Below are 27,477 nucleotides of genomic sequence, written 5' to 3' on the forward strand. Positions count from 1 at the left end.
CCTCTCCCCCCCCTTTTAGCTCCTTATCTGGTCAGCAGTTTCTACCCCCAGCACTCCACAGCTGTGTGTGTGAACATCAAGGTGTGTGGGCGAATAACGCTGCGCACCCTGCAACAATTAATACGCAAAAGCAGGAGAGAAACGTCTTCCTTTTACGTGTGGTTTTTATTACGTTTTTTAAATCCCACAAGCCCATTTGAGTCGATCGCGTTGTTTCCTCTGAGAACGAGTTAAGTGTTTGTGAAAACAAAAAGAAATCAACGAACGAGAGATTATAGTAAAAAAATATGGTAATTTATCGGGAAATGAAGTGCATGGGTGTAATAGTGGAGTGGCACACCAAGGTCAGCAGCTTGGGTCGAAGTCACAATCCAAAGTAGTTGAGACTGCAAGTTTACATTTACATGAAGAGTGCATGCAATGATTTTTAAAAACATTTCTTGTACGTACATGTGTTACTTTCTTTCTTTTTTTTTACGGTGAGAATAATTGCAGAATATGTACATGAGATACAGTTGCACGGTTCACTACAGCAACGTGAAAGTAGCTTTTCAGTCACACTTTCCATAGAGGCCACCTCTTCAAAACCTACGCTAAGGAAGCTGTTATAGTAAATTATCATCTGTATTTTCAAATAAAATTTTTGTAGTATTTTTCTCAAATTTGTGAATGTATGTAAACTGAAAATACGGCCAAAGAGGAACATTTGGCTTTTCATAATCATCGGAAACAATAAAATAATATTTGGTCCTTTAAAAGCAATGTTTGTGCATGAAAATAAAAATGTGGTCAATACGTATCTCACCTGAAAGTGTATAATTAATAGCACACTTGGAAAGCAGATGCGTAATTGCCTCTGGGGACAATCCAACTGGAGTTATGAAATATGGAAATAATAGAAATATCTGTGATTGACTAAACAACACCAGTTCTGTCCAGAAGCTGAATTTCCCCCCGTCGATATCCATAAAAACGCCACTAAGAGTTCACTGCATTCTTCATGTTCACATATATTCAAAATACTCACATATAAAATTACATTTATGAGACTGGTGGAGATGTACTGACTGCATTTATTTATTTTTTTTGGTGCATCATTTTATCTTGGGGACAAAAGTCTTTTCATTGTAGGGCTGAATCAATAAGATTCAGGAAATGGCTTAAACACCAATTTTTTATTTATTTTTATTTTTTTCAGGTGCATGTGTAAATGTAGATATATACGGTTGCTGTGGCCAGTGGCGTAGGTAAGTTGGTTTTGGTTAAAAAAAGTGATGCGTAGTTACAGTATGAGGTAAACGGTTTAGCATTTCGTGTGGTACTTTTTGATCTGCACACGTATGTGTTGATAAAAACACTAATGTTTAACAGCGCCACTGTGCATGTCTGTAGCTGTGCGTCCATTACATTTAGTTGCCAAATCTCTGGGAAGGTCTCAACAGCTGCTGTTCTCCTACATAAATGACCTCCCACTTCAGGGGAAGATATTGCAAAAGCACTGGACACACACACACGCACACACACACACACACACACTCAAATGTCGCAAAACTAACTGATCCTGATCAGTTTCCTCTTCCCGTGCTCAGCAAAGATGGTCGACCACTAAAACAGATGAAGAGATAACTGAAAGAAATTCAGATAGAATAAAAAAAAAAGGTGCAAAAACAGCTCAGAGAGAGATGAAGCAAAAAAAATTTTCAGATCGGTGGAAACAAAAAGAAACAATTAGAGGGCATAAGTGAAAGATGTGTCACCTTCCTGACGAATCATCTTAACAGCCTGGGAAGGGGTGGAGACTGATTGTTTTTACTGTAAGTAGGATCCATGAATTAAATCAGAAGTTCAGAATAACTTCTGGGAGGGCTTAACAGTTGAGCTGACTGGTGCACGGCTGCATCACACGCTGCAGTGGTGTCAGGAAAGTCAGAAACTAGACAAGTGCGTCAGTGCAAGCGGACTGGTGGACGTTATCAACGTTCCGCTTTCAAACCTGATGTCAGATGAAAAGTTGACCATGAAATGTGGTCCAGGAGTAATACATGTGCCCTTCCCCGAGCAATAGTGTCTGTGTTTTTGACTATCTACAAAAGTGAGGTTATTTTTCCAAAAGGGATGATTTGCAGTCTCTTGGATTAAGAGTCTGCATTTGTTGTTGGAGTTCCCCTTTGAACAGCACACATGAACGGGGTCAGTTTCAGCAGCAGTGACTCCCCCTTTGCCTGCTCATGTTTGGGTGTTTATTCTCACTTTCCCTGAAGCGTTGTCTCACTGTACCTATTTATGATAACCGCCCGCTCACTGTGTACAGAAACAATTGCACCGTTACTAGAAGAGCTGAATCACGATCACTCCTTCAGCATGTAGCTTTTTCTCAAGCCTTTTTTTTTCCTCCACTTTCTTTTCTGCCTATTTACAAGAACAAGAGTCACGGCCACCTGCTTGCTGGTTAACGACAGCGTGGCGTGGGCTGCATGGTGGTCGAGAGCAAGGGAGGGCTGTCAAATGCTACAGAAACTCATGACTGAAAAGAGGAAATGGCAGATACATAACTTCCTCTATTGACACAGATCGAGTGGGGGCAAGACTCAACTGTAGTAGCAGCGGCAGACTGGATTACGGACACCGTGTAGTCACCCCTGTGCCATAACTGATTCAATGTGGAGAAACAACTGCCATATATGGTGAAAACACATTGTTTGTCCAGAGGACAAAGTGCTTGGTTTAAGTGCATTTTTAAATAAAAAGGAACTTCCAGTCACAAATCTGATCGGTGAAGTTGCATCAGTGAATTCATGCTTGTAAGGTAGTCATGAAAATACGCCACTGATTGAAGCGTCTGACTGCAGTAGTGTTGGTTTTCCTTATTTCAGAACTCCCAAGAAAGAACGCGGAGAATTCCTCGGAATTATTGACGTTGTATGGAAGAGAAGAAGGCATAAGAAAAGGGGAGATCCACCTTCAAATTTTAAGGGGCGAAGAGGGGAACACTGACTTCTTTTTACTCCCATTCTCCCTCCCCCATTCTCTCTTTCTCTCCCCACCTTCCTCCCACTCAGTCGGTTCGCATGAAACTGAAAGACCCATGTCTGAAAAGGGGGAATTTATATGGGCGCACATGCCCTAATTAAAGCATTTCCTGGAACTGTGTACATGAATGTACATATGTGTGTCTTTATGCATGTGTACGTGTGTGTGTGTGTGTTGTGTGTGTGTGTGTGTGGGTGTCTGTGTGCGTGTGTGTTTGTGTGTGTGTTCCTCGCCTGACAGACCACTCAATGTCACTTCCCTTTACCCAGAAGTTCACGGACACATGGTAGTCACCAGTCATACTCCAGCAAAGCGGTGGTCACATGATTTATCACACAAGTTCACCCACCACACTCCCAAACATGCAAACGCACACGCACACCATAATCACAAACAAATTCAAACTTGTCTCAAATTAAACTTGAATGTAAATAGCCATTTATAAATAACTCTATACACAACAGGCCTTTTCTTTGCGCTAACACGTCGGTGAAAGAGAGGACAATGCGTGACTACCTGATTCTGTAAGATTAAGATGTCAAGTTATCTTGTGGCATTTCACTACAGGCTACAGCAGGAAAGACAACATTACTTTGCTTTTTCTAACAATCATCATCGCTAAGAGGAAGAAGGCAGACCTGCGGTTGTTGTAAAAGATGAAATCTGTATTGATTTAATGAATACATCATTATCAAAGTCATCTGCATGATGCATTGTTCTGAAACACTACAAAGGTGCAGAGAATGTGGGTGGAAATGCTAAAGTTCAGTTGCGTTTGTAGGGTCTTGCTGACATCGGCAAAGACATTGAAATTCGTCACTTCAATAAATAATATCGACATCAGTGATCTGGATATTCTTAAAGCTGTTTATGTAGGGTTCAGCAATGGGTATAAGAGATGTTTAATCATTACCTAGACCAGGAAGGTAATTTTAACATACAAAGAATTAAAAGCCATATTTTTTTTTAATTGTCATGTAGGGTAAAATAAATAAATACAAATCACTTGAACATGACTTTTCATGTTCTTTTAGGCTTGACAGTAAATTATTTATTACAGAAATCAGAAATTTGGCTTTAGGTTTAAGGTAGATTTTCTAATTTTTGAATTTCTTGTTGCATTTTAATTGCATTTGTTTTTCTAAATTGGTCAGCATATTGTTGCCTGAAGCTCAGTAGGTAGAGCGGGTTGTCCACAAACCTGAGGGGTTAGCGGTTCAATCCCTGGAATGCGCCACATGCCGAAGTGTCCTTGAGCAAGACACTGAACCCCCAGTTGCTCCCAGTGCGTGGCACTGGTGTGTGAATGTGTGTGTGCTTTTGTGAGCGAATGGGTGGGTGTTTGTGACTGTATATAAAAACAAGGCCATTTACAATTTACCATTCATCTAGTGTAATGTAGCCTTGTATTTCTGTTATAAGATTGTAAATTAGGCATTAAAACTCCCCATAAGCTCCTTTGTGTTTCAACAAATAATCATCCGCCTGTTTTACATTTTTGGCACTATTCCTGGGGCATCTTTATAAGCCAGTTTGGAGTTATAGAGTGTCTGCAGCCAACAACCCACAGAGGAGTTAACTTCCAGGTTGCCTATAAAATATTTAACTGCTTGACCACTTTATTCAGCTCATATTTTTTTTTCCGAGGATGGGGATATCCGTCTTAGCAGATCCGGATGGCTGATATCAGGAAAATTAGACAAGCACTATTCTAAGCACATCTAATGCACTGGGCCTCATAGATGAGTGTTAATGGATCTTAAAATTATCTCAGTCTGTTTACAACCATTTACAATGTGTTTCATTTGGGATATGAAGCCCTGATTGGTTGGAATTAAATGCATTGTTGTTATCTAATTCAGTATTTTGATACACTAAAACAGCATCTTAGCATATTCACATTTACGTTATGATACGTGTTTTTTTTTAAGTTAGCATTACTGAGGTGGAAAAACTTAAAACAACTTGTAAGTAAGCGGTACCTGACACCATCCTGACATTTTCTTTGCTGCAATTTGACCGTGAGAAAAGTAACGTCAATATCCAATCCCTCTCTGTGCCTGCAGAGGGCGCTACGTAACATAACTGAATGTAATACATGCCATAAATATAACTTATTTATATCAGAGTGATATTATTATTTCTATTTCCCAAAATAGATCTGTGCAAAGGAAGTTGGCACAGCCTTCACGTGAAAAGTCTTAAACGTAAACCTAAAACTGCAATCCTTCTCAGGGACAGCAGGGGTCGACACCACGGGTGGCAAAAATATAGTTGACGCTCTTTTGACGCTATGGTTGACACAGCATTTTTTACTTCAGTAAACATCGTCCCAATACGTTTTCGGTCTCATTTGCAACTGTGAACTCTTCTTCAATTGAGGGGGACGTTAATCTAGTAAATAATGGTGACATTGAGAGTAAAACAGACGGGTAAGTTTAAGGGCGTGGCTACTGTGTATGTACGTAGTCTGTGAATAGTATGAGTCACTGCTCACTCCACCCGCTCATCCAAATATGGTCACGTCTGGCCAAAACAATAAGACGTCGGCGGCACAAATGCTAAATTTGAGGTTTTAAAATGTCAGGCAGCCCAGAGATGGCTGACATCAACTTTTTTCTTTTGTTTTTCAAAGTGAAAACCTCACATTTTAATATGAAACAGGTTTCCCCCGACACAGCTTTGGATATTGGTATGAAAAAATCTGGGTCCAAGAATGATTGTGGTGTAATCACAGTTAACACAATTGAAATTCTTATCTCATTTTTCACTTGGTTACTGTTGCGACTTCAAATTATAAAATTATGAATCATTTTAAAAAGCTGTGTCATAAGTCTCCACTTGTACAGTTACACTCTGTCTAGTTCTTCATTACAGGCTTCCCACTCCATCTACAAATGCAGCTGCTTTCGAAGATACTAACAAACTATTTCATAAAAACTTGCTGAGCCTTTAAAATAATCTCATCCCATTACACATCAGACTTATGGCACAACATACCATATATTTATTATAATGTAAGAGTCCTACCTCCAGTCCATAAACCCAGGAGAAGATGGGTGCCTGCTCTTTCTCTATTTTCCCTCTCCTCTTTGGTTCTTGGCTCAGAGGTCGGCGGAGGTCATAAACCTGAAGGCAAGGGAAGGAAAATTAATCAGACTCATTTTAAGACTCACTTACACCAAAAGGCGCCTGAACAAAGATGGAAGACAAGATCAACTGTTAAAGTGTCAACCAACTGAGACACTTGTTTCCCTTTTGGTTTGTAAAGCAGCTTGCATGTCTTTAAAAACCCACATAAGCAATCATATGATTGATCAGATGTAGTTTGGGTGGAGTAGGGGGATGTTGTTAAAAAAACAGAAGGAAAAAAAGACGTCGATTGAAACTGACTGCTTCCTACTTTGACTTCTTTGGAAAAGACGTTGTCCAACAGTATGTAAGGTTGGGAAAGCCCACACATATGCACACACCCATGAACACACACACACACACACACACACACACACTTCAAGATGAACATGATAATCAACATATCAATCAGATAGAGACTAACCCTCTCTTAATAAATATTTAAAATATGAGACTCAGTTAAAGCATTGTGTCTGCAGACGAAACACACGAAGATGAAGTGTCAGAGGGAAACTTATCAGCTACAACAAGCTGGTGTGTAGACAGCAGTGCAGGATGGAGGTCATGTCAGGACAGCGGGAACGAGGGATGAAGCACAGATGTCTAATTATGCTGCAGACAAAGTCAGGGCAAACAGAGCTGGCATTAAGAATTTATTCCAAACCCCGGATTGCTCTTCTAAAAGGGGGGAGCCATCAGGGTGTGAGAGAGCATTAGAAATGTTCAGATGGTGTTCACAGAGAAAAGAATTAAAACAGAACGGTGCATGCCTTCTGTTCTTCAAACATTTTCCCCTAGGGGCCACAACCGGAGGCCAGAGATGATTTCTCAGCAGCCTCCGTCAGAAACTGAGGTGAGCCCAAAAAAAGGGAAAAGTTTAGACAACACTTGAACCTAGAAGACATGAGGCTTTAACTGTCTGAACAGACGCCTAAAGATTTAACCAAACAAGCTGTGCCCAAGACAGGGAAACCAAACCCTAGCCAGTTGAGCTTGTTAGGCCGGTCTGTCAGAGGGGCGAGTCAGCAGCAACACATCTACCTCTGTAATCACACGCACACAAGCCCACTGGCATGACAGCCCTCCCCACCCATGATGCAGGCAGAAGCCTTAACCTAACATTACAGCTTGAGCACATCCTATTGTAACACAGAATAGGGACAGGATTAAAATAAAACACTGGGTGCGCCATGGGGAGGAGGAGGAGGATGATGATGATGATGATGATAATGATGATTAACAGACCACTGAAGGGAGATCCACTGAACTGCGTGCCCATGAGCAGCGCAGAGGCAGGTGAAGTGCGTGAGAGCAGGTTAGGTTTTGGATGTCAGCCGGTGTTCTCGGCTATAATTAGCAGCCGAGTCTCCAGAAATGTACCCGCCGACCCTGCTCTCTCTCGCTCACCTGGCCGCCGCCGCCGCCGCGCACAGGCGCACAGGCGCACATATCAAACAGCGGCTGCAGCACCTGCTTTACACAAAAATAAAAAACTACCCCTACAGTCTAGCTTCCGTTTAGTGCGCATAGAAGTCAAGCGCTCAGTAAACGTCTATACGGGAGTTACCGAATACCCGTGACGTGGAGTCCTCCCGTGACCCCGATCAGAACCGAGAAGGAGGGAGGAGGGAGATAGAGGTTGATGCAAGCCGGCGCTGTCATGGCTAACAGACGTGTCGCTTAAATCACATTTAACTTCTCTTCTAGTTCCCTGTCATTTCCAGAGGTGTCAGGTGAAGCAGTTTACCTGTGTGCCGGTGTGTCACCTGTCCTGACTCGTCGCCTCCCACCTGACCGGCCTCCACACTTCCTGGATTATTCCGTCCCACCCTGCCGACTTCTTCTACTTCTTCTATTTCTTTTTTTTTTTTTTTTTAATCCTCCCGGGTCTTGTCTTCGTTTCTGCCGGGGGGTCACCACTTCTGTCGTCTTCAGCTCGACAACACGGCAGATTTTAGAAGTTGTCCAAATCGTACGTCGGCGTTTTTTTGTTTGTTTGTTTTTTTTTTTCTCTCGTTGGTGCTCTCTGTTCCTCTCTGTGCAGACCGCCGGCTCTCTGGGCTGTTCTGACCCCCCGTCTGCTGCCTCCGCTGGCCCACTCCGACTCCCAGCTCCTCCTTTCTGAGAACCAGGAAGCGGCTTGCCCTACTTACACCCAGTCGCGGATTGGCTCTGGCAGGGCTGGAGAGGAGACCGCCGGGGTGGGCAGGGCACAGGGGAGGGAGGAAGGGAGTGAGAGGACGGAGAGGGGTCCGGCTCTGGTGCAATAGGCCAGCAGCCTTGTCCGTCGTACTTTTCGGCGGGGGGGGGGGGGGGTGGGAGGGAGGAGAGGTGGGCAGGGTGGGGGACCCCGCTCCTCCTCCTTTCTCGTCTGGGCATCATCGCGCAAAGGTGGGTAGAGCGGCGGGCTGCGAAAGCGGATTGAAGGATATGTGCCTCTTGCTTACCTGTCAGGTGCAAAAGCATCTTCAGGGGGAGAAGACTTAGCGCCCCTTCCCCCGCCTCATGACTCAGCAATAACCCCCCAGAAGCCATTTGGAGGTGACCACGCGTGGAGAAGTGGAAGCTAGACACTGGACGGAGGTTGACAGATGATTCAAGTTAAATAGAAACCAGAGTGATAAATGAAACTCGCACAGAGGATGTGCCGCATCCAATGTGGTGAAGGCAAAGGGCAAATCTATTGGGGACTTTTCAAAAATCACTTTTGGTGAATCGGTGAATCAGCCAGGAGACACAGATACAGATTATAGTTTGAAGTACAAAACACAGTAGCTTATTTATGAGCATTTGTTTCCAGACTGAGAACAGTCAGGTACATTTTCTTTTTTGTGACACACTCATAGACACGAAACAGCAGCCTTTACTTTGAACACAAGGCCTATGCCTCCTGTTTGAAGTGGTTATGGGAATCACCTCGCTCTTTCAAGGCTTGAATCTCATTCTCCTCTGCTGCAGCTCCCGGAGTGTAAGTTGGTGGGTTTTGTCGTGAGGGTGCAGGAAGTCTATATATAATTTTGCGGTGAGCTCAGCCAGCCCACCTTTTACCACCCCCCTAACCTTAAATCTGTGCTTCTTCTGCGGTTGTGCTACCAGGATAAGGACTTAAGCTACACATGCACCATAACTGCAGTTAGATTTTAAAACGCTTGTTTCCAGTCTGGGGGTTGGAAACTCAAAAAAAAAAGAAAAAAAAAAGCTTTAAACTCATCCCAAGATGATCAGGAAATAAAAGAAACCCACTGTTCTCTTTTCTTTTTCTTTTCTTTTTATCAGCAGATATTGTTCAGATCCAATATTACAAAATACTTAATCACAAATAAAGAGTTTTATCATTATTCAAATTACTAACAAAATGTCCTCAAAGTGTCAAAAGTAAAAGTAATGAACACTGTCTTATGTTATCATATTATATAATGTTATAATATAACTGAATATTTTAAGTTTGGGGTTTAAAACCTTTATTTTTCAGTCCAGAGTCGCAATAGCTGTCCAATAAATGTAGTGGTGTAAAATGTAATATTTTCTTATGAAACATAGTTTAGTTTATAAAGGATGCCACTGTATGTACTTTAAAAAGTACTCACATTTAGATGGGGGGTTAGGGTTAGGGGATATTCTGTATTGTACTTCAGAATACAGAATATCTCGATCATGCCACTGCAATTTATTGTGAATTTCATACTTTTATCTGGCTTTTATGATGTGGATAAAGCAGTCCTTTAGTTGAACAGGCAGCATCACATGATCAGCATGTAAGACAAGAGAGCTTGAACTGCACTGAACTGCTTTTATGTTTGTGGACTGCCCATTATTACCTAATAATCCAATACTGTATTATGAATAAGGATAAAATACTTTGCCATAATTGAATCTCCCAAACTGCTCAGTATTCCAGTTTGTTTCCTGCTAGAAGACTTCCCTCTGAGTCTATTTCAAGTCCTGTTTATCCCCCCCACCCCCCACCACCACCTCTATTCACGGCTGGTAATCCAGGCTGGTCTGCCATCAGTTAACCTCTTCCACATTGGCTCCTCTCCTCTTCACTTCACCAATTCCTTCTCTGTATTGGCCCTCCTTTATCTCATATAAGTGCAAAAATACATATTTAAGCAATGTAAATGCTGCTATAGTACACCCTACTCCTTCTTCCTGCTGTGTTGATCTGATTATTAAAGTGTTATTGCCACCTAGTGGTCACTGCAACCGGGCAAGCCTGCCTCTCAGAGTGTCTGCTCCACTGAGACCTCCACTGCTTACTCTTCTCTATATGTGCTCTGCGGAAGTGTAGAAACATGGTTAGAAATGCAGCATGTGTTTCTCCCTTCCTCAGCATCGTAACTAACTCACAAACTCAGAACAACATAGATGAAAACCCTCACATATTTACAGCTGCAAAGCAATCATGCTTTTACTGACAAATGTAGGCAGCTTTGTGAGACTCAGCAGGGGTTAATCAAGTACAACGTACACAACAGAGACTGTAAATGCAATGCGTTAAAGACTCTTAACTCGTAGATGTGTAAAATAATGCTCTCCTCGACGCCCAGAAGGGCTGTTGAAAACCTCTCGGACACTAATAAGTGAGGAGGGAAAAATAAATGTGTCAAACAGAAAATTATATGAAGGGAATGCAGGTGAGACCGTAATCCTCCCTTATGAAGGCGGATATTCATTGAGTTCCTTGGAAGAGCAGCGGAGATTTAAGTGTCCCCATATTCACAAGCTTAACCTTGATCTGAGTGTGCCTGCCCTCTGCTGAGAGGTACAGGATTAGGGTTGGGGATCCAGGAGCAGCAGCAGCAGCAGCAGCAGCAGCAGCCGCAGAGACATGGCAGGAGGCTGAGGAGACACAGCTCTCAAGCATTCAGACCGTTCAACTCACGCAGGAAGTTGTTTTACTGCACAACAGTGCTGAAGTTGTATCACGGACGAGTCCAAGTCTGAGTCACCAGGGTCTACATTGAGTCTCAAGTGGCACTCGGTGAGCTGACAGTCCATCCTTGTAATCCTTTCAAAGTAAAATGAAAATATGCAAACTAAATCTTAATTTTTCTACAGAAATATATATTCCCATTAGGTAGTAGATCCATTACTTGCCTATGTACTTTTGCAGTACTTGTGTAATTTCCTATAATATTATAATTCTACAGCATATAATCTCTTTATATTTAGAGTATTTATTATAATTTATTTATTACAACATTTTCTGCACTATCTGACAGCTACAAAAGATTTTACACTGACAAACGTGTGATAGGTTTATGAAATAATATGTTTTAAAAATAAATCTGTGACTAATAAATAGGCAACACCCAAAACAGTCCATAATCTGGTGAAAAAGAGCTGAGTAAACAAAAGATAATGCATGCAGATGTGCACTTAGAAGTAAAGGATTTGTGTGATTTATCTTCTGCTACTGATTTATCCAAGATTTTTGCATCCAGTCTGTGTTAAATTTTATTTATTTGGTGGTCTATTCCTCCTATGACGCTGAGAAAACACAGTTCGTAGCCTAGTTTACAGTTAAAGGTTTGCACATAATAGTATTTTATTAGACTGGACTGGACTGGACTGGACTTTGCCATAATTTTCTTTCTGGGAGCATGGAGGAGGATTTGAGACAACAGGAACAAAATTTCATGTTAAAAAGTAAAACTGAACCTTCAGATGAGGAAATATATGTAAGATCTAAAAATATATATATATTTAGCTTGTTGGTCGTTTTAAATGGCCACTTAATTATTTGCATATGAAGGCCTCTGAAGTTAAATTACAATTCAAAGTTTCGTCTACTGTCCGTGCTGTTTCCTTCACAGACACACACATGCATGTACACGAATAACCTCATGTCTCAACACACTCAACAAGATGATATCTAAATCCCCTTTATTCTTACATCCAGATATACACCATCATCATCTTCTTATCATCATCACAGTCATAATCATCACCTTCAGTGCCACACACAGATCATCATTTTGACAGCATTATTAGCTATGTTTTTGTTCTTTTCAAAGCTAAAGCTGTGATAAATAAAAAATAAAACATTTGGTCCTTAAATATAAGTCTAGGCAACATGGTATCAGGGGTTAAGACAGAAATGCTTTGTTGCTACCCACGGAAAACATCAAACATCGCTGGAAATGGTGCTGAAACTGTGTCATAGGGCGACAGAAGGATGAGGCCGACAATTGAACGTCAGGATGATGGCCACAGAGAGCAAAGTGTGGGGCAAACAGAGAGAAAGGGCGTGAATCTGAGAGCGTCAAAGAAACAGTTAGTGACCAGAGCTGTGAAATCAGATGAAAGGCAGCTAGACAGACAAGAGATGAAAGACACGGAGGCTGGGGAGTGAGGAAGCATACAACAGACCCACAGAGAGGCACGTATTTACAGTACAGGGAGCTGGGTGAAACAAAATTGAGTGAACCACAGTGTACAGCCAAGCAGTATTGTGTGTCACGCACACACACACACAAACACGATTTACAGAAGTTGTCAGAGTGAACATGTAGGTTAAAAAGTTTTGTATTTTTCAAAAACTAAACACCACACACCTGGGACAACAAAACTACCAGTGGACTGCTCCTAATTATTCAAATTCATATGAGTATTGACTTTACAGTGATTTTTAAACGCTATATCATAATAATTATTATTATTTTGATGAGAAAATTTTACACTTTGGTGAAGAATGGGAGACAAGAGGGAGTTGGAGCTGGAAACCAGGAAGCGTCTGCGCTATTGCCTGCATTTCATCATGTTAGGCTTTCTTCCCAACAGCAGAAAGATTATCTTCTCACATTTATAATAATTGTTGAGGTCATTTTCTGTCACAGAGTGAGTAAAATGCTTTACAAGTATTGCTGTTTTCATTGACTTTTTACAGTATTTTTCAGACTTCAGTCATTGCTTTCATCCAGTTTTTCTGTGAATGTATATTGCAGCGTATTTCCACTTCAGCTCCCCTGCTTGCTCCAACAATCACTAACACAGATATGTATGTATACATTTGGATGTTTTCAGACTCTACTTTAGCCAGAACCAACCACTCAACAGACCCACAAAGTCTCTCTCCTCGATCATTGACTGGGTTGAGAGTCACATGAACACCTGATGCTCTAAGACAATCACATCCTAGAGTGAATATGTACCTGTCCACATAAGATCATTGGCTGCCTGGTGCCAACTCTGAAACAAATGTACATCCAGTGTATATCCATGGCTCTGATAATCAGCACTGGCCACCGTCATATGAGATTCCTTCTTACATGTTGGCGGGCAATTTGTGTCTTAGTCCCTCTGAGTCCTTTCTGGTGAGTGACAGCTGAGGGTCCTTTTTCCCACCTTTAGGTGAAGTGGAGTTGGATGAAGTGGCTGCATGTGCTGGTTGGGTGGGTGCAGTGGTCGATGCCTGAGTGGTCTGAACGGGGGCAGAGGGTGTATTGAGTTTTGAGGAGTGAGTAGGACCTGCTGTGGTGGTTGGCGTTTGTTTTGTGAGGTGAGCAGAGGCAGATTGGATACCGGGAGAGGTGGCAGGAGAGGTGGTGAAAACGGAGGAGGGGTTGATGGAGCTCTGGTTTGGGCATAAAGCTGTTGAGGATTGGGTTGTTGATGGGGCTTGTTTGATGCTACGGTTCAAGCCTGAAGTAGGGCTTGGAGTGAGGACAGGAGAAGTTTGCTTTACAGGATGAACTGAGAAAGTTACTTTAGTTGGAGAGCTAGTGCTAGCAGGTGTTGGGGCAGGTGTTTGAGTTGGGGTAAGAGGTGAGACTTGTTTTGGAATCTGGCTTGAGGCGGGGCCCCTGGCTGGGCTAGAGAGAGAAGGCTGGAGACAAGGTGTTGAACTTTGGGATTTATTTAAAGGTGGAACAGATGTAACAGGTGTCGGAGATGGGGAGGATGTAGGGGTAAAGGTCTGGGCAGGAGTGACCAGTGTGGTGGTTTGAGTAGGAGTTTGAGAGGGGGTAGGAGTTCGGGTCCGGGTTGTCTGAGTGGGAGTCGGTATCGGAGAAGGGTTTGGGGTCAGGGCAGGGCTGGGGCCAGACAATGGAGAAGCAGAAGGAGGTGTGTTTGATGCCTTGCCCCTGGGACTCTGGGGTGGCGTGGATGAAGAGAACAAAGAGGAAGGGGGAGAAGAGGATGTAAGTGGTGACTTGGTCCCATGAGGCTGAGGTAGTGGAACAGGGGTAGAAACTGAGGATGGAGGCGGTGTGGAGGATGGAGAGGGAGAAGAAGAGCGGGGAGAAGGCGTAGGGATTGGTTTGGGACGAGGAGTTGAAGAGAGTGACAGTGGGCTTGTACCCGCAGAAGGAGGGGTGGAGCAGGGAGGAGGAGAGGAGGAGCGAGAAGGGGTCATTGTGATTGGTTTTGGCCGGGATGTGTGGGCGAGCATAGGTGTAGGTGATGAAGGAGTGGGTGTAGGTGAGGGGGTGGCAGAAGAGAGTGGGGTCTGCTTTGGAGGGGAGGAAGATGGTAAAGAAGCCATAGAAGGCAGGTGTGCAACTGCAGGTATAGAGGCAGTGTGAGCTACAGGTTGTGTGTATGTGGCCATGTTTGCAGAGACAGCCTGTGCTATAGTGGGCTGAATAGGAACTGTGGCGTGTGCTTGGGTTTGTGCATTAAATGGAATATTTGTTAACAGCTGTACTGGAGGGTTAGAGGTCAGCATGCCTGCACTGCCTCCTCTGGCTAACTGCCCTGCCAGGAAAGGAGCCGCTAACAAATTCCCACCAGAGGCCTTCCGATGGAGAGGCGGGTGAGGTTGCACGCCGGCCCAAGATCGGTGAGGCAGAGTGGGCTGTGAGGCCGACAGCAGCCTGGCCTCTTGTGTGAGCCTGCCCAGTGCTGGCAGACCCTGAAAGCTATTTCCTCCATGACGCAACAGAGCTTCTTTTGCACCCTGCTGACTCATAACTGAAGTATTGCCATCCAACTGGCCACCAGAGGCAGTGGGTGGGTTGGTGCTGGGTACCTTGTGAAGTGGTGGAGCTGGAACTCCTCCAGCTGGGGTTCCCAGTGATCCAGCAATCACTGAGGGATGATCAGCCTGAGGGCGCAGGCTGTAATGGAGAGGCCTTCCTTGCTGGACAGAAGTTGGGACAGAAGAGGCTGGAGTTGGTGGAGTCTTAGCAATAGGAGGCGACGTCACTCCACCAACCCCACCGGGAGGACCCATGGTTGAGGGTGATGCAGGAAATCCTCTTGGAGATAAACCACCCATTCCTCCCATCGTCATCATTCCGATGAGAGAGCTCACAGAAGGGCGAAGGGGCTGCAACACGGGAGCACGAGGAGGAGAAAGAGGGAAAGAGGAAGACGGAGAAGGGGAGATAAGAGGAGATGGCAGGAAGAAAGCTCCACTGAGAGCGTGCTGTTGCTGCAATTGCTGGAGCTGCTGCTGCTGCTGTTGCTGCTGGTGCATGAGAGCAATGGCTACATTACTGGTGGCGGCTGCAGTTTGCAAAGGAGCGTGGACCAGCGGTGCCCAGATGACCGGGCGCGGCCGAGGAGACACTGTGCCGCTTCCTCCCATGACTCCGCTTCTTCCTGCAGCGGCTGCCGCGATGGCATCCTGCATGGCTGGCATGCTGTCATGTTTGACAATCTGCTGCACCAGCATGCTGTCACAGGAACCCATGCTGCCTGCCGTCATGCCACCTCCAGCTCCCGGACCCCCTCCACCCCGACCTCCACCTCGACCCATACTGCCCCCCAGAGAACCACCCTGGGATGACTTCCGCATGAGCATAGAGTTCTTCCTGCCTGTAGAGGGGAAAAATTTGATAAAATAAGAATTAGAAATCCAGAAAGATTATTTCTTGAGATATTAGGTGTTAAATCAAGCTCCAAAAACTGGAGGCATGAAAGAATGAAAAGATGTGTAGAACATTGTGTGCTGAACAATAAATAAACCAGACAGCTGGGATTTTAGCCTCAAGGTTTTTTTGTTTTTCGCTAAGAACATTGCTCATTCCTTATTATTTCAACTTTCATCTCTTGTTTCTAACCTTTCAGCTGAAGACAAAGGACTTGGGAAATTTAGGAGAAAGTGTTTGGCAAGGTCATTGCTGAAGCCAAATGAAAAATAGAAAGTCACTGAGCAGATAAGATGATGAGACAAATGTACGTCACGATCAGAAATCCACACATTACCAATGCGGTCCAGTCTGTCAACAGCAACCGTTTCAAAGGCACGCCTCATCATCGGGTGCTCCTCCAGAACCTCGTTAAAGCTGTCCACACTGAGAGAGTACAGACGGCAATATGTGTCTGCTCGTACGCTGGCTGTCCTCCGTCCACGAGTCAACAAACAGATCTCTGGTAACAGGAGGAGAGATGATGGTGGAAAGAGAACAGGGAAAGGACACAAGTAGATAGTTAACTTTGAAAGGGTCTGTGAGACAGAGACCCCACAGTATACTTGCACAAAAGAAACCAACGAATGAACTAACATAAATTAGATCTTTCTCCTTCTCAATCAAGTACTTTCTCTTTCCTGTTTAAGTACTGACACTTTAACCTCCTCACCCCCAAAGTAAGACCCGTCGCTCAGCTTGGTTTCCTTGTTGCCACGGGTCAGTATACTGACTCGTCCATGCTGGATGAAATACATCTTCCGACCAACTGTGCCCTCGCGGATGATGAAGTCTGAGGGCTGAAACACCTCAAAGCGGAGCTTGGTCAGCACAGCGGTCACGAAGTTGGGATCAGCATTGGCGAACAGCGGCATGTTAGCCACCAGGCTCCGGCAGTTAAAGCTGACTATCTCCTGAACAAAGAGAAAGAAATGATGAAGAGAGAAAAGAAAAGGAAGTCAGCAGGATTTGTTGGAGGCATGAACAAAGCATTTGTGGATTGTATGTGTAACTACACCCTCCAGAGGACAAGCAGTCACAGAAAATAAACGACTGAATGAATAAATAACTATGTGGGTGAATTTATTACCTCTTTAAGTGGCTCACTAAGTTCTCCCAAGATGTTCTCCTCGTCGAACATTTTCCCCTGGAAGCGGTGCTCATAGTACTCGTGGATCTTTTGACGAACATCTGCAGGAAGCTTATGGAACGACATGTACTGCTCCACCTGCTTGTACTGCAATCACACACAAGAATAGACGTGTTCACCAAAAGACAAGACCACACTGGACTGGACGATTACTACAGTTATTTGTGGAACTACAATTAATTGTTTAGTCCTCCTATTCTCTGCACCTTCTCTGCATGACACAGGTTTAATGTGGCTGTGTCTGATATCACTTCCCCATCCGCTCATTCACTATTTAATAGAAACCTAATAGTTTACTCAACAGTGAGCAGTATAAAATGACAGTAATCTGTCATCATCGTTTTGCACAGTCAGAGCCAGGTGTAATGTTCAACAGCTGTAATGTTCCTACCCATAAATGTGACTCACTGCGTCAGTAGAGAGGAAGCTGAAAGCTGGTACACATTACATGACTGGATCACTTTTTTTTTTGTATTGTGCAAATTTTCAGGGCCATTAGTAAGGGCAGAGTCTCCCTTCTCTAATTGTTTAGAGAGAAGTGGTCCTAATTATTAGGACGATATCTTTTCATAAGTGGTCCTCGTAATCACCTTTAGACCCCTTTTAGTTTAACTTGCAATAGTTCTTTCATAGCAAAATTTTAACAATGTTTCAGTCATTTAGTCACGAAACTACCAGACTTGCAACCTTTCTGTTTCCCCCTCGGCATTAGCTTCAAGAACTTGATATGACTGATAAACTGATTCAGCCTGCTCATACAGTACTAGTGGTTAGTTGCAGGCCTAGACAGAAATAGACCCAGTAATAGTTTAATACTTAGTTTAAACTACTGAAGTAAGAAACAGCTGCAGTAACAGATGGATGAGCGTCATGTTTCACCTTTTCCTGATACTGTCGTCGTGAGGAGTCCAGCGACTGGATGAGAGCGGTGGCGTGGCCGATGAACATGGCGTAGCAGGTGGCGCCTACGATCATGCTGAGCATGGTGAGCCACACATCAGTCATCCCCTCTGGAGCCTGGGCCCCGTACCCGATACACAACATGTGGCTCATGGCTTTGAAAAGAGCATAGGAGTACTGCACGCCCCATGTGTCGTTCTGTGTGTGCGGGAGCCAGACAGAAAGGGTGACAGAGGAGTAAAAGAAGTTTCAAGTGTTAATTACCAAGGCGCTGCAATGTCGAACTGTTCTTATTTTAGTCAGGCTACGGGAGACTTTTCCCCTCAGAGGGACTCAGCACCACCACTTCAAAAAATACGTCAGAGATGATAAAATATAACCGCAGAGCAATTTAATTGTGACGACCTACTCTACAAATCCAAACCATAAAACCTGAACATACACACAAACAATGAACATCATAAGGCCTTATTAAACAAAATACTAAAGACAAAGCACAAAAAGAAAAAAAGGCTTTTATTTGTGTATGTGCCTCTGTTTCAAGTTGTGTGTAAGTCCAATTATACTAAGATGTTAATGGTCCAATGGATGAGGGTATTTTCTCAGGGGAAAATCCCAGCATCTGCCTGCTTAGCAACCATCACTCAGGCAACCAGTGAGACATAAGTCAGCTATTCATACAGCTGTGTATCGCCCGTAAGCCTGCACGCACGTGATAAAATCTCCAGCAGGTCCCCAGGCCTCCTGCTGTTTGCCTGCCTTGACACCTCCACCTGATCTCTGCTGAGGTTTTTTAATTAGAGAATCCTGTTTTATTTTTGCAGTGACGATAGTCAGTCTTATTCCAACTGGACATGTCGCTGCATGAATCAATTAATTAAGAGTAAACCATGTCAAATCTGATAAACAGTTCCACTCTGTACACACACAGATAACCCTCCAAAACAGGCCTTTTCAGAATCTGCGGTTCGAAATAAATATTGTGCACGCTGTTCAAACAAGCTGTGATAGCGCTGTGTGTGATTCATTCTGCACAGTCTGAACATCATGTCCTTCTTTGTTCACATGACAATAAAATCATTCCCCGAAACATATGAAAAATAACACACTTGCATTCAGGCTGCCGGATAGAGACTTACCACCATCAGGTTCTTGGAAACCCAACAGTCTGGAGGGAAGTCCTGCAGCATGGGGACCAAAAACTGGAGACAGCCGTCCCAGTGGCACAGAAGCAGCATCATACCAATCAGATTCACTATCCTCACCATGGCACTCGCAAGGTCATAGGTCATATGGAAGATCTGAGAGGAGAGTGAGAATAAAGTGTTAAAGAAGGGTCATGTTTTACCCTCAAAACAAACTGTTCAATAAGAAGATTGTCAGGAGCCATGCCTTAAATGTTAAACATCTCATACAAATATTATTTTCCATTTGACGTTTTCTCTGTTTCCAGCCTCTGTTTCCCAGTCTGTTCCTCACCTCCTCCCACTGGTGGATGTAACGGATTAGTCTGGACAGACGAAGCAGCCGTAGCAGGCTCAGGATTTTAGTGAAGCGGACTATGCGCAGCGCCCTAGCTGTCCTGTAGACCTCAGAATCCAAACTGTCCACCATCAGAAAGATGTAGTCCACTGGGATGGACGAAACAAAGTCCACTAGGAACCAGGTCTTCAGGTATTTCTGTCGGATCGCCCTGAGTTAGACAAAGATCGAAGTGACATTTCTCATTTGGCAATCTGGCTACGTGAAAGTGGTTCCAACATTTGCCTGGCATGAAACACCCGTCATCAATATTCAACAGAGACACACTGGAACTTGAACAAAGCTCTGTCACTGGCCACACGTCACCTTTTCACATATCACATAAAATTGTTTGAACACAAACCCAGCAGATGGCTGGAAGAGCACATTTGAATTCATGTCAACAGGCCAGCTGTACTGATATTCCAGACCACACACTCAGACACACACACACACGCACACACACACACACACATCCCTCTGGTCCTTGACATATTAGATCAATGCACAAATGCTCCAACTGACCTGGGGTCTAGCAATATCTCCGTGCTGTCTTCCTTCACGATGCCCGTCCTGAAGTTGAGAACCAAGTCGACCATGAAGAGAGTGTCAGAGACCACATTGAAGATTATCCATGAGGCCGTGTTCTCGTCTCGAAAGAACGTGATGCCCACGGGCAGGACGATTAAGTTGCCCATCATCAACAACAGCATCAACAGGTCCCAGTAAAATCTAGAAAGACGAAGATAGAGGAAATATTTGCTCTGTTCTTTTCCGCTAGTCTAAACTGTCCATCTAATGTATTCTTTCCACAAAGTTTAGAGAGTTGAGTTTACTCAAAGTGGCCTCTTATAGCCTTGTCAGCGTTGCACATTATTGGCAATGGTATTGAACATGCTGACTCACTGTCATTAGGCAGGTCCCAAATCCATTTTACATCTTAATTCTGCGCAAGGTTTTAGTGCAAAGTCTATTAACACTGAAAAAGCTGCAAAATTACACAATCTTGTCCATAAAGTTGGAATAATTTTGTTTTCAGACACATATCCCTCTTTAATTCCTTTTTATATAAATCACATTGTCCCAATCATTTCCTGAGAGGAGGTGATTTTTTTTATTCCAACTTTATGTGCAACAGTGTACACTGTTTTTGTAAGTAGTACACATACATATCAACATACCTTTATCATTATATAATACCAGCCACTGGCACATCTTTTTTCGAGCTGTGAGCAGCTCCTCCATTTCCTCTCTGCATTGCATTGTGGGAGAATAATGTGCATAAACAGCACACACAAAAGGCAACAGTATTTACCATTGATTGGGTCTGATTCTGTACTAACAATAAAACACACCAAGACATCAATGTTATGACAAGTCAAGAAGCCTGCTGTTGTATTGTATTTATACTGTATGCACTAAATACTTGGCAATAATAGATCCTCCATTTACAGACACCAGTCAAGCAAGTTTCTGATGGGTTACACCCACAGATGTGGTGAAATGTCTTCAAGAAACTCTCCAAGTCCAGCTGCCTTTCTTTAACGTTTTTGGATCCCCCATTTTCATGACAATAAACCTTGTTTAACTGATTTGAAAAATAAATTATAGAGGCTGCTTCTCTTCTATGATTCAGTATCATATTTCCATAAAGTTCAAAGAGGCTTAGCAGAACCAGAACAGTCAGAGATGACGTAGCAGAGGCCAAGATGCCGTGACTCACTTTGGATCAAGTTCCAAAAACACAAGAGACCTCCCATAGAAGAGAAAGCACTGGTGTATTAATGACGGCTGTATTCCACTTAGGGGAGGTGATACTAATAGAGCTGAGCCATTATTAATACACCTGTGCTTTCACTACGGTAACAAGGAAAAAGTCTATCCCCATAATGTGATTTGACGTGCCTTTTTTACTATGCTGCCTTCAGACTTGTGTGCTTGTGGTTATGACATGTACATGACTTGTCAACTTGGACTGAACATTTCCACTGAAGAGGCTGTGAATGCCACAAGAAGGAGCCATTCACTCACGATCCCAGTAAACACACAACCCCACTTGAAAGCAGGATTAGACCCTCCCTAATAAATGTCCTTAACTGTCAAAGACCACAACCTTTCTTTGAAAAACAGATTTGTTTATAGTGTTTAGAAAGCTCATCCAGAGCCAAAGAGCCACTGATACAGTTGTTCTGCGCTGCCTTTTTGTAGTGTTCTCCATCAATATACCTAAACAAAACTTTATGTATATATATTTTTATAATATTGGTGATATTTCTCCACAGAACATTCTCCCTGTTATTCAGGCTCTGAGCCAGGCAGCAGCATCTTGGGGATCATCCAGGACACTGAGATGTGCAAATTGTGAAACATGAGCCCGGTACTGTTGCATATAAATGTTTCCCTCAAGGCTGGATCATCCCTTGCAAATGCTTTACCGAAATAAACTACATCCTCTATGTCTCCTACCAATAAAACAAAGTAGAACTTAATTGAATCAAGAAATTGGGACAGACGGCGAGGAACAGAGAGATGCAAATGACTGTTCACATTGGAAGGCCTCATCAATCTGTATTTCATGTTAGAGGACATTTCTCTTCTCTGCACGGAAAATGCACAGAATCGACCACATCATTAGGATATTGAATATGACTAAAGTACGACCCAAAAGCCGATCCAGTCGTCTGGAGACGATCTCTATCATCGCTCTGTCTCTTTCTCCTGATGCCTTAATTCATCACCTTAATCCACATCAGTGACTTGCTTATTCTTGCATCCTCTCTCGGTTTCCCTCATTTACTTGTGCACTCTTTCTTTTTCCCCGAGAAAGCACACTGAAGCTCTCTGGTCGATCGCTACTGAGTGCTAATTTAGTAACACAACCTCATGGCGTGATGCTACCACTAGACTGATGAAGATTAAGCATGCATGAGTCATCACTCTGCCACACACACACACATACTTCTCTCTGACTTATTGCTGTCACTTATACTGACAGATGTATCACTTCATAATCACTGGCAATAAATACAGGGATTATTTACAGCAACACACACCCAGTGGCTCTGTAGTTGTTGTTGCAGTGAGATTTATTCCTGACCTTGTAAACACGATTTGTTAACTCACAGGAAACAAATGTATGATTCACATCACACTACGCTGAGTATTTATGTTTATATACTATCCATATACATAATATGAACACAAATCCTGTTCTATGATGAAAGACCCTACACTGCACCGACACAATAATCATGTAAAGTCTTTTCCAATTTTGCTTGTTTTCACAGTCACCCTCTCAAACTGGATATTTTGATGGGGTTTCCATGGTTGCTTTGCTAAAATACGCAACTTGAATGTCAACTTCAGCACATTTCATTTCTAAAACAATGAACTGAGAAAACAAATAAATGAATAATGAAAATGATTGTTTGTTGTAGCCCTGTGTTAGTGGTGGAAAGTAACAGCACATGTACAGCGCAAGCATATTTATATAAGTACTGTAGTTTTGTATTGTGCTGATGTGCCACTATGTTAATGTGATCACTATAGTTACGTTTTACTTTAGTTAAAAACTGTAAAGTTTTTCCGTCTCAGAAAATTGTCAAACAATTACACATTTCGATAGCAGTTTTTATCAATCTCCACCAGTTATAACAAGAAAAAGCTATGCACCATCGAATGTAAGTAATGACAATATATCAGTGGCATCTTTCTTACTGAGTTAATTGTATTGTACTTCTTAACAGTAGTCAGTCATTTTCTGGAAATCTAAAAATGACTCATCCCACAATCGGGCGATGTATAGAATATTTTGCGTCCATTTAAATGAGCTGATCAGAGCATACTGGGCTTTTCAGAAGTGGGATGGCCTCCCTAGCTTCTTATTTTTACAAAACATGTAAATACTCCCAATCAGTACAGTACGTTGTCATCCTTTTATGATGTCTTTCTCTTCTTTAGAACATACGTGTTGTTATGTCTATCTACCAGAGAACTTGCACATACTTAAATAAGGGTGAATCAAACTTCCACTGTGTTTGTTGAGCTTTGGTGCACTTGAGTTGTCTCTTCTCACTGAGATGAGGCAGCTGATTCAAGGTTGAACCCATCAAACAGACAAGAAGAACCCAAAAACCCAAACTACAGATGAATTTGTTATGCCAGTCATAACATTGCACACAACACGTTCACGCAGGACTATACGAATGTGCATCTGTGTGTTGTTGTATGCTGCAAACACACGCTACCACACACACACACACATAAGAATTGCAAATGCAATCAAAGCTGCTCTCCATGGGCTCATCAGTATTCCATTTTGAACGTGAACAGGTGCTGGAGGATAACTGACCTGCATCTACCTGCTCAGCTGCTGTCAAACCAAACACTAATTTTACTGTAATTGAGGCCAAGTGTCTCCTGAGTGTCCTGTGATTGGTTCTGTGCTCACAGTGGGCTAGATGTCAGTTTCTCGCAAGTTTCTACCCGTCATCCAGCCAGACAAACAGCAACTGGCCAATATATAATAAATGTTGCTATATGTGTGGTGCCGCCAGCCGTTGCCTTTCTATTTTCATCCCTCCTCATTTATCTCCTACTTTGTATGCCAGAGTATGACTTCTCTCCTTCACCTCGCCTGCCTGTCATTAAGTATTCTTATAGGTGCTGCAGCAACACATCTTTACTTAAAAGAGGTGAAAGGTGTGAGAGCTTATCAGTCCACTCAGTAATGACAAATCCACACATACTGTCATGCATATTACTATGCTTATACTCGCAAGCCTTTGTGCTCAAGTTTGGTGCCAAGACAAAAAAAAACATAATATTACTTATATGACAGAGGCAATCTGTCTTCTCTTCTCGCTCAGCCTCACAAATTTCCACTTGAGGTGTCACTCCAGGCTACAGGTACTTAACTGAAAAGTTAGATGTCTGAATTATGCATAGCGAATACTTAACTTGCATAATTCAGAGCATCATACATAATTTATTGAAATTCAATTGTAATTCCGCAAAGGAATAATTAGAACTATTAACGTCTTTACATATCTTGAATACGAATAAATGCAGGAGGGTGTGGAGTTCAATTAGATATAGATCCATCCACGACCCTTCATCCCTCCTTTCCTCTATTCCTCAGTGACCTCATTCATCATATCACCTGTGAGCAGCCCCATACGCAGCACTTGTGAGTGATCATCAAATTGACAATATAAAATGACACGGCCTACGTGTGTCTGTGTGTGGTTGATGAGACAAAAGTGGGCCAGAGCCTTGGGGATCAAGTCATCCATTGTTGGTGCAGTCTGTCTGGAGATTATGAATGCTGCCTGTCTCTGTGCTGTCCACCCGGACACATTTTAGGAGTGGGTTAGGTAAGGTCTCTAAAAACATCTTTAAGTATCTAAAGATCCAGTTAGTAAGAAAAAACAGGATTAAGTTTGCATGCAATTAGACCTGGGGTGTTGACGGCATGCAGACATTCATGAAATGTTGCTCCCATTCAAAAGATTGGAAAAGAAAACTTCTTTGTCTTAAAAATGTTTACCTTAAAGTCCTTTCCTTCACACAAAACAAATTGTGTCAGCCTCAACAGTCATTTTCTCTCCAGGGGTTATTCGTGAATATATTGGTGTGTGAAGTCACCAGCAGGGAGTGCTGTGTTGGGTTCATGCACTGTTCGCATATTTAAATTTTACCTCAATATGGAAGTCATCTTGCACCGTTTGACTTGATTTGTCCTCCCAATTTGCATCTACTCATCTCTGTGTGTGAAACTGTTGTTTTTATTTTCATGAAACAACAGGCAGCAGTCACCATTTTTGTCTTAATGTCCCACAAATGGAGAACTGCCTTGTGTTGCATTGTGTCTGTCACTGAGGTCTGTTCACCTACTCACTGCCCTTTCCATGAGCACTGTTCCCTGCTCTTTTGCTGTCACCTCTAAGGACTTTTACCTTATCTATGCCTCTCTCACATTCTGCCTTTCACCTTTCATACATCTGCTTCTACACAACCTGCTTCCTCCAGACACTCCCATGTTTCTACTCTCCTCCAGCCCCCACATCACTTTTTATACACTACTGCTGGGCTCCCAGGAATTTATATTTAGTCTCCTGCATGTCTTTCTCCACTCCCAGTTGTCCTCCTCCCCAGTGAGAGACTTAAGAGGCTGCTGAATGCATGATCTGTTTTCCTTTTCCTGTTCCTCCCTCCACTTAAGTGTCTGTCAACATGGTACAAGTGTGCTCTGTCAAGTGAGAGAACAATTCCAACTTGCTTTGATCCGTATTTCAACCAAAAGAACATTATGTGTCTTTAATATGCTACAAATGGCATTGGTTTTACGAACCAACATAAATACAATAGCTGCATGCTGCATGTGGAGGTGTGTGTGTGTGTACCTGAAGTCACTGTAAGGGTGTATAATCCAAGATCCTGCTGATTTCAGTCTTTCCTGCTCCAGTGCCACGGCTTTGTGGGATCCGAACATGCGCAGGCTGAACTTGTTGACCCCTGGCTGAAGCATGGCTCCAAACTGTCTCTGGATGAAGGTGCTCTGGTTGGAGTTGCTGTAGTCCTCCCCGTCCAGCCCCATACCAAACCCACCCAGACCAGACTGAGCTATCATCTCAGGGCTTCCTGCTGCAGTGGTGGTGGTGGTCTCTGCGCCGGTGGCCACCACCATAACTCCAGTCCCAGTGGAGGAGGTGGAAGTCAGGGCGGCACGGGACGCAAAGCCCACAGAGCGCGGAGGAGGATGTGCTGTGCCAGAGGGTGGTGGAGGAGGCAGGGGCACCGGGGTGGTTGGGGTGCCTGCAGTTCGGAAGGGAAGACCATCCCTAGTGGAAGAGCTCATGATGGAGAGTCTACGTCCACGGCCACCTGAGGAAGTGCTGTCTGCTCCAAAGGAACCCTTCTCTCCCTCCAGAGAGGCCTGGGACAGCCTGTAACCTGGAGAGGGCAGGCTACCCTTACTACGCCGCTTTGAGTCCCCTCCGTTACGTCTGGGCAAACTGTCCGCCCCAGATCCCCCAGCGCTACCTGGGGTGCCCACACCTCCAGCCACCCCATCCATCCCAACTCAGGGAAGAGTGTGACTATAACTTGTAACTCCCACCTCCTCTGGAAAACCACAGTATAGTATTGTCGACTTGTCTAGATTACATATGTGAGAATGACAATGTCAGTCTGAATGTTAAATTGAAGAAGCTAAAGAAAAGTGCTCTGAGTCTTCAGTCATTCTCTTTGAGCCGAGAGCTCACACCTCCGCCCTCTCTTCACCGAGGTGGTCATCCTTACCTCAGTGCCCTTGGAAAAAGCCCCATCCAGACATTAAATCCTTCATCCTGCCAGTGTGACGCCAGCAGCTTCACTTTTCCTCTTTTCTCAATGAGTCACGTTTGTCCTTACAGATGTTTCTGTATCATTCCTCCTTCCGCGTCCTTGAAACGTTGCTCTCCGCCCGAGGCCCTCCCTCTCCTCTCCACAGCCGCCCTCAATGCTCCGACGCCGGTCATATTGGCACCGGATTCCCGGTCTGTTGTAGATAACGGCGCTCGACGCTCATTGGCCGTCGGTGTCCTGTCTATGTAGCCTATATGCTCAGTCACTTTAGGTCTTTTTCAACATATGTCATCATGTAAGAGATGTTTTTTGCGGTAAGGTGGTAGAGTGGAGAACATTCACCCGAGGATGTATGACAAGGACACTTGATCCTCTGTCAGGAGGGATGCGTTTGTTAATGGACAGAAAGGACGCACATTACAGGCAACACGGGCGCTCACACTCCGAGGCGCACTGATTCATTCTGACACTCAAACATAGAAACAGACGGTCAGGGAAACACACGGCGGCGGAAAGAAGTCAGATTAGCCCAAATCT

The 27,477-nt window shown here is 43.6% G+C and overlaps 2 protein-coding genes across 2 annotated transcripts in view; both read right to left on the reverse strand.

The window, feature by feature from the left end:
• The window catches only part of zbtb7b (zinc finger and BTB domain containing 7B), a 31,934-nt gene extending 23,656 nt beyond the window's left edge, over positions 1–8,278 (reverse strand). Inside the window, exons 1-2 of the mRNA XM_084557937.1 lie at positions 7,910–8,278; positions 6,061–6,159 (exon numbers count right to left, since the gene is read on the reverse strand). The gene's annotated coding sequence lies outside the window, so the exon portion shown is untranslated. The remainder of the gene's footprint in view (positions 1–6,060; positions 6,160–7,909) is intronic.
• A 5,154-nt stretch (positions 8,279–13,432) lies between these two features.
• On the reverse strand, positions 13,433–26,671 carry LOC311497257 (potassium/sodium hyperpolarization-activated cyclic nucleotide-gated channel 4; the record flags this gene model as incomplete). The annotated part of the gene is made up of 9 exons (XM_084557490.1): positions 13,433–15,930; positions 16,321–16,485; positions 16,696–16,936; positions 17,113–17,259; positions 18,052–18,270; positions 19,212–19,373; positions 19,552–19,765; positions 20,119–20,325; positions 25,998–26,671. The coding sequence occupies 9 exons, from the start codon at positions 26,669–26,671 to the stop codon at positions 13,433–13,435; spliced, it is 4,527 nt and encodes a 1,508-aa protein (XP_084413616.1).
• Positions 26,672–27,477: the final 806 nt, after the last annotated feature.

This window comes from Chelon labrosus (genome assembly GCF_963514085.1).
Source record: "Chelon labrosus genome assembly, chromosome: 12".
NCBI lineage: Eukaryota > Metazoa > Chordata > Actinopteri > Mugiliformes > Mugilidae > Chelon > Chelon labrosus.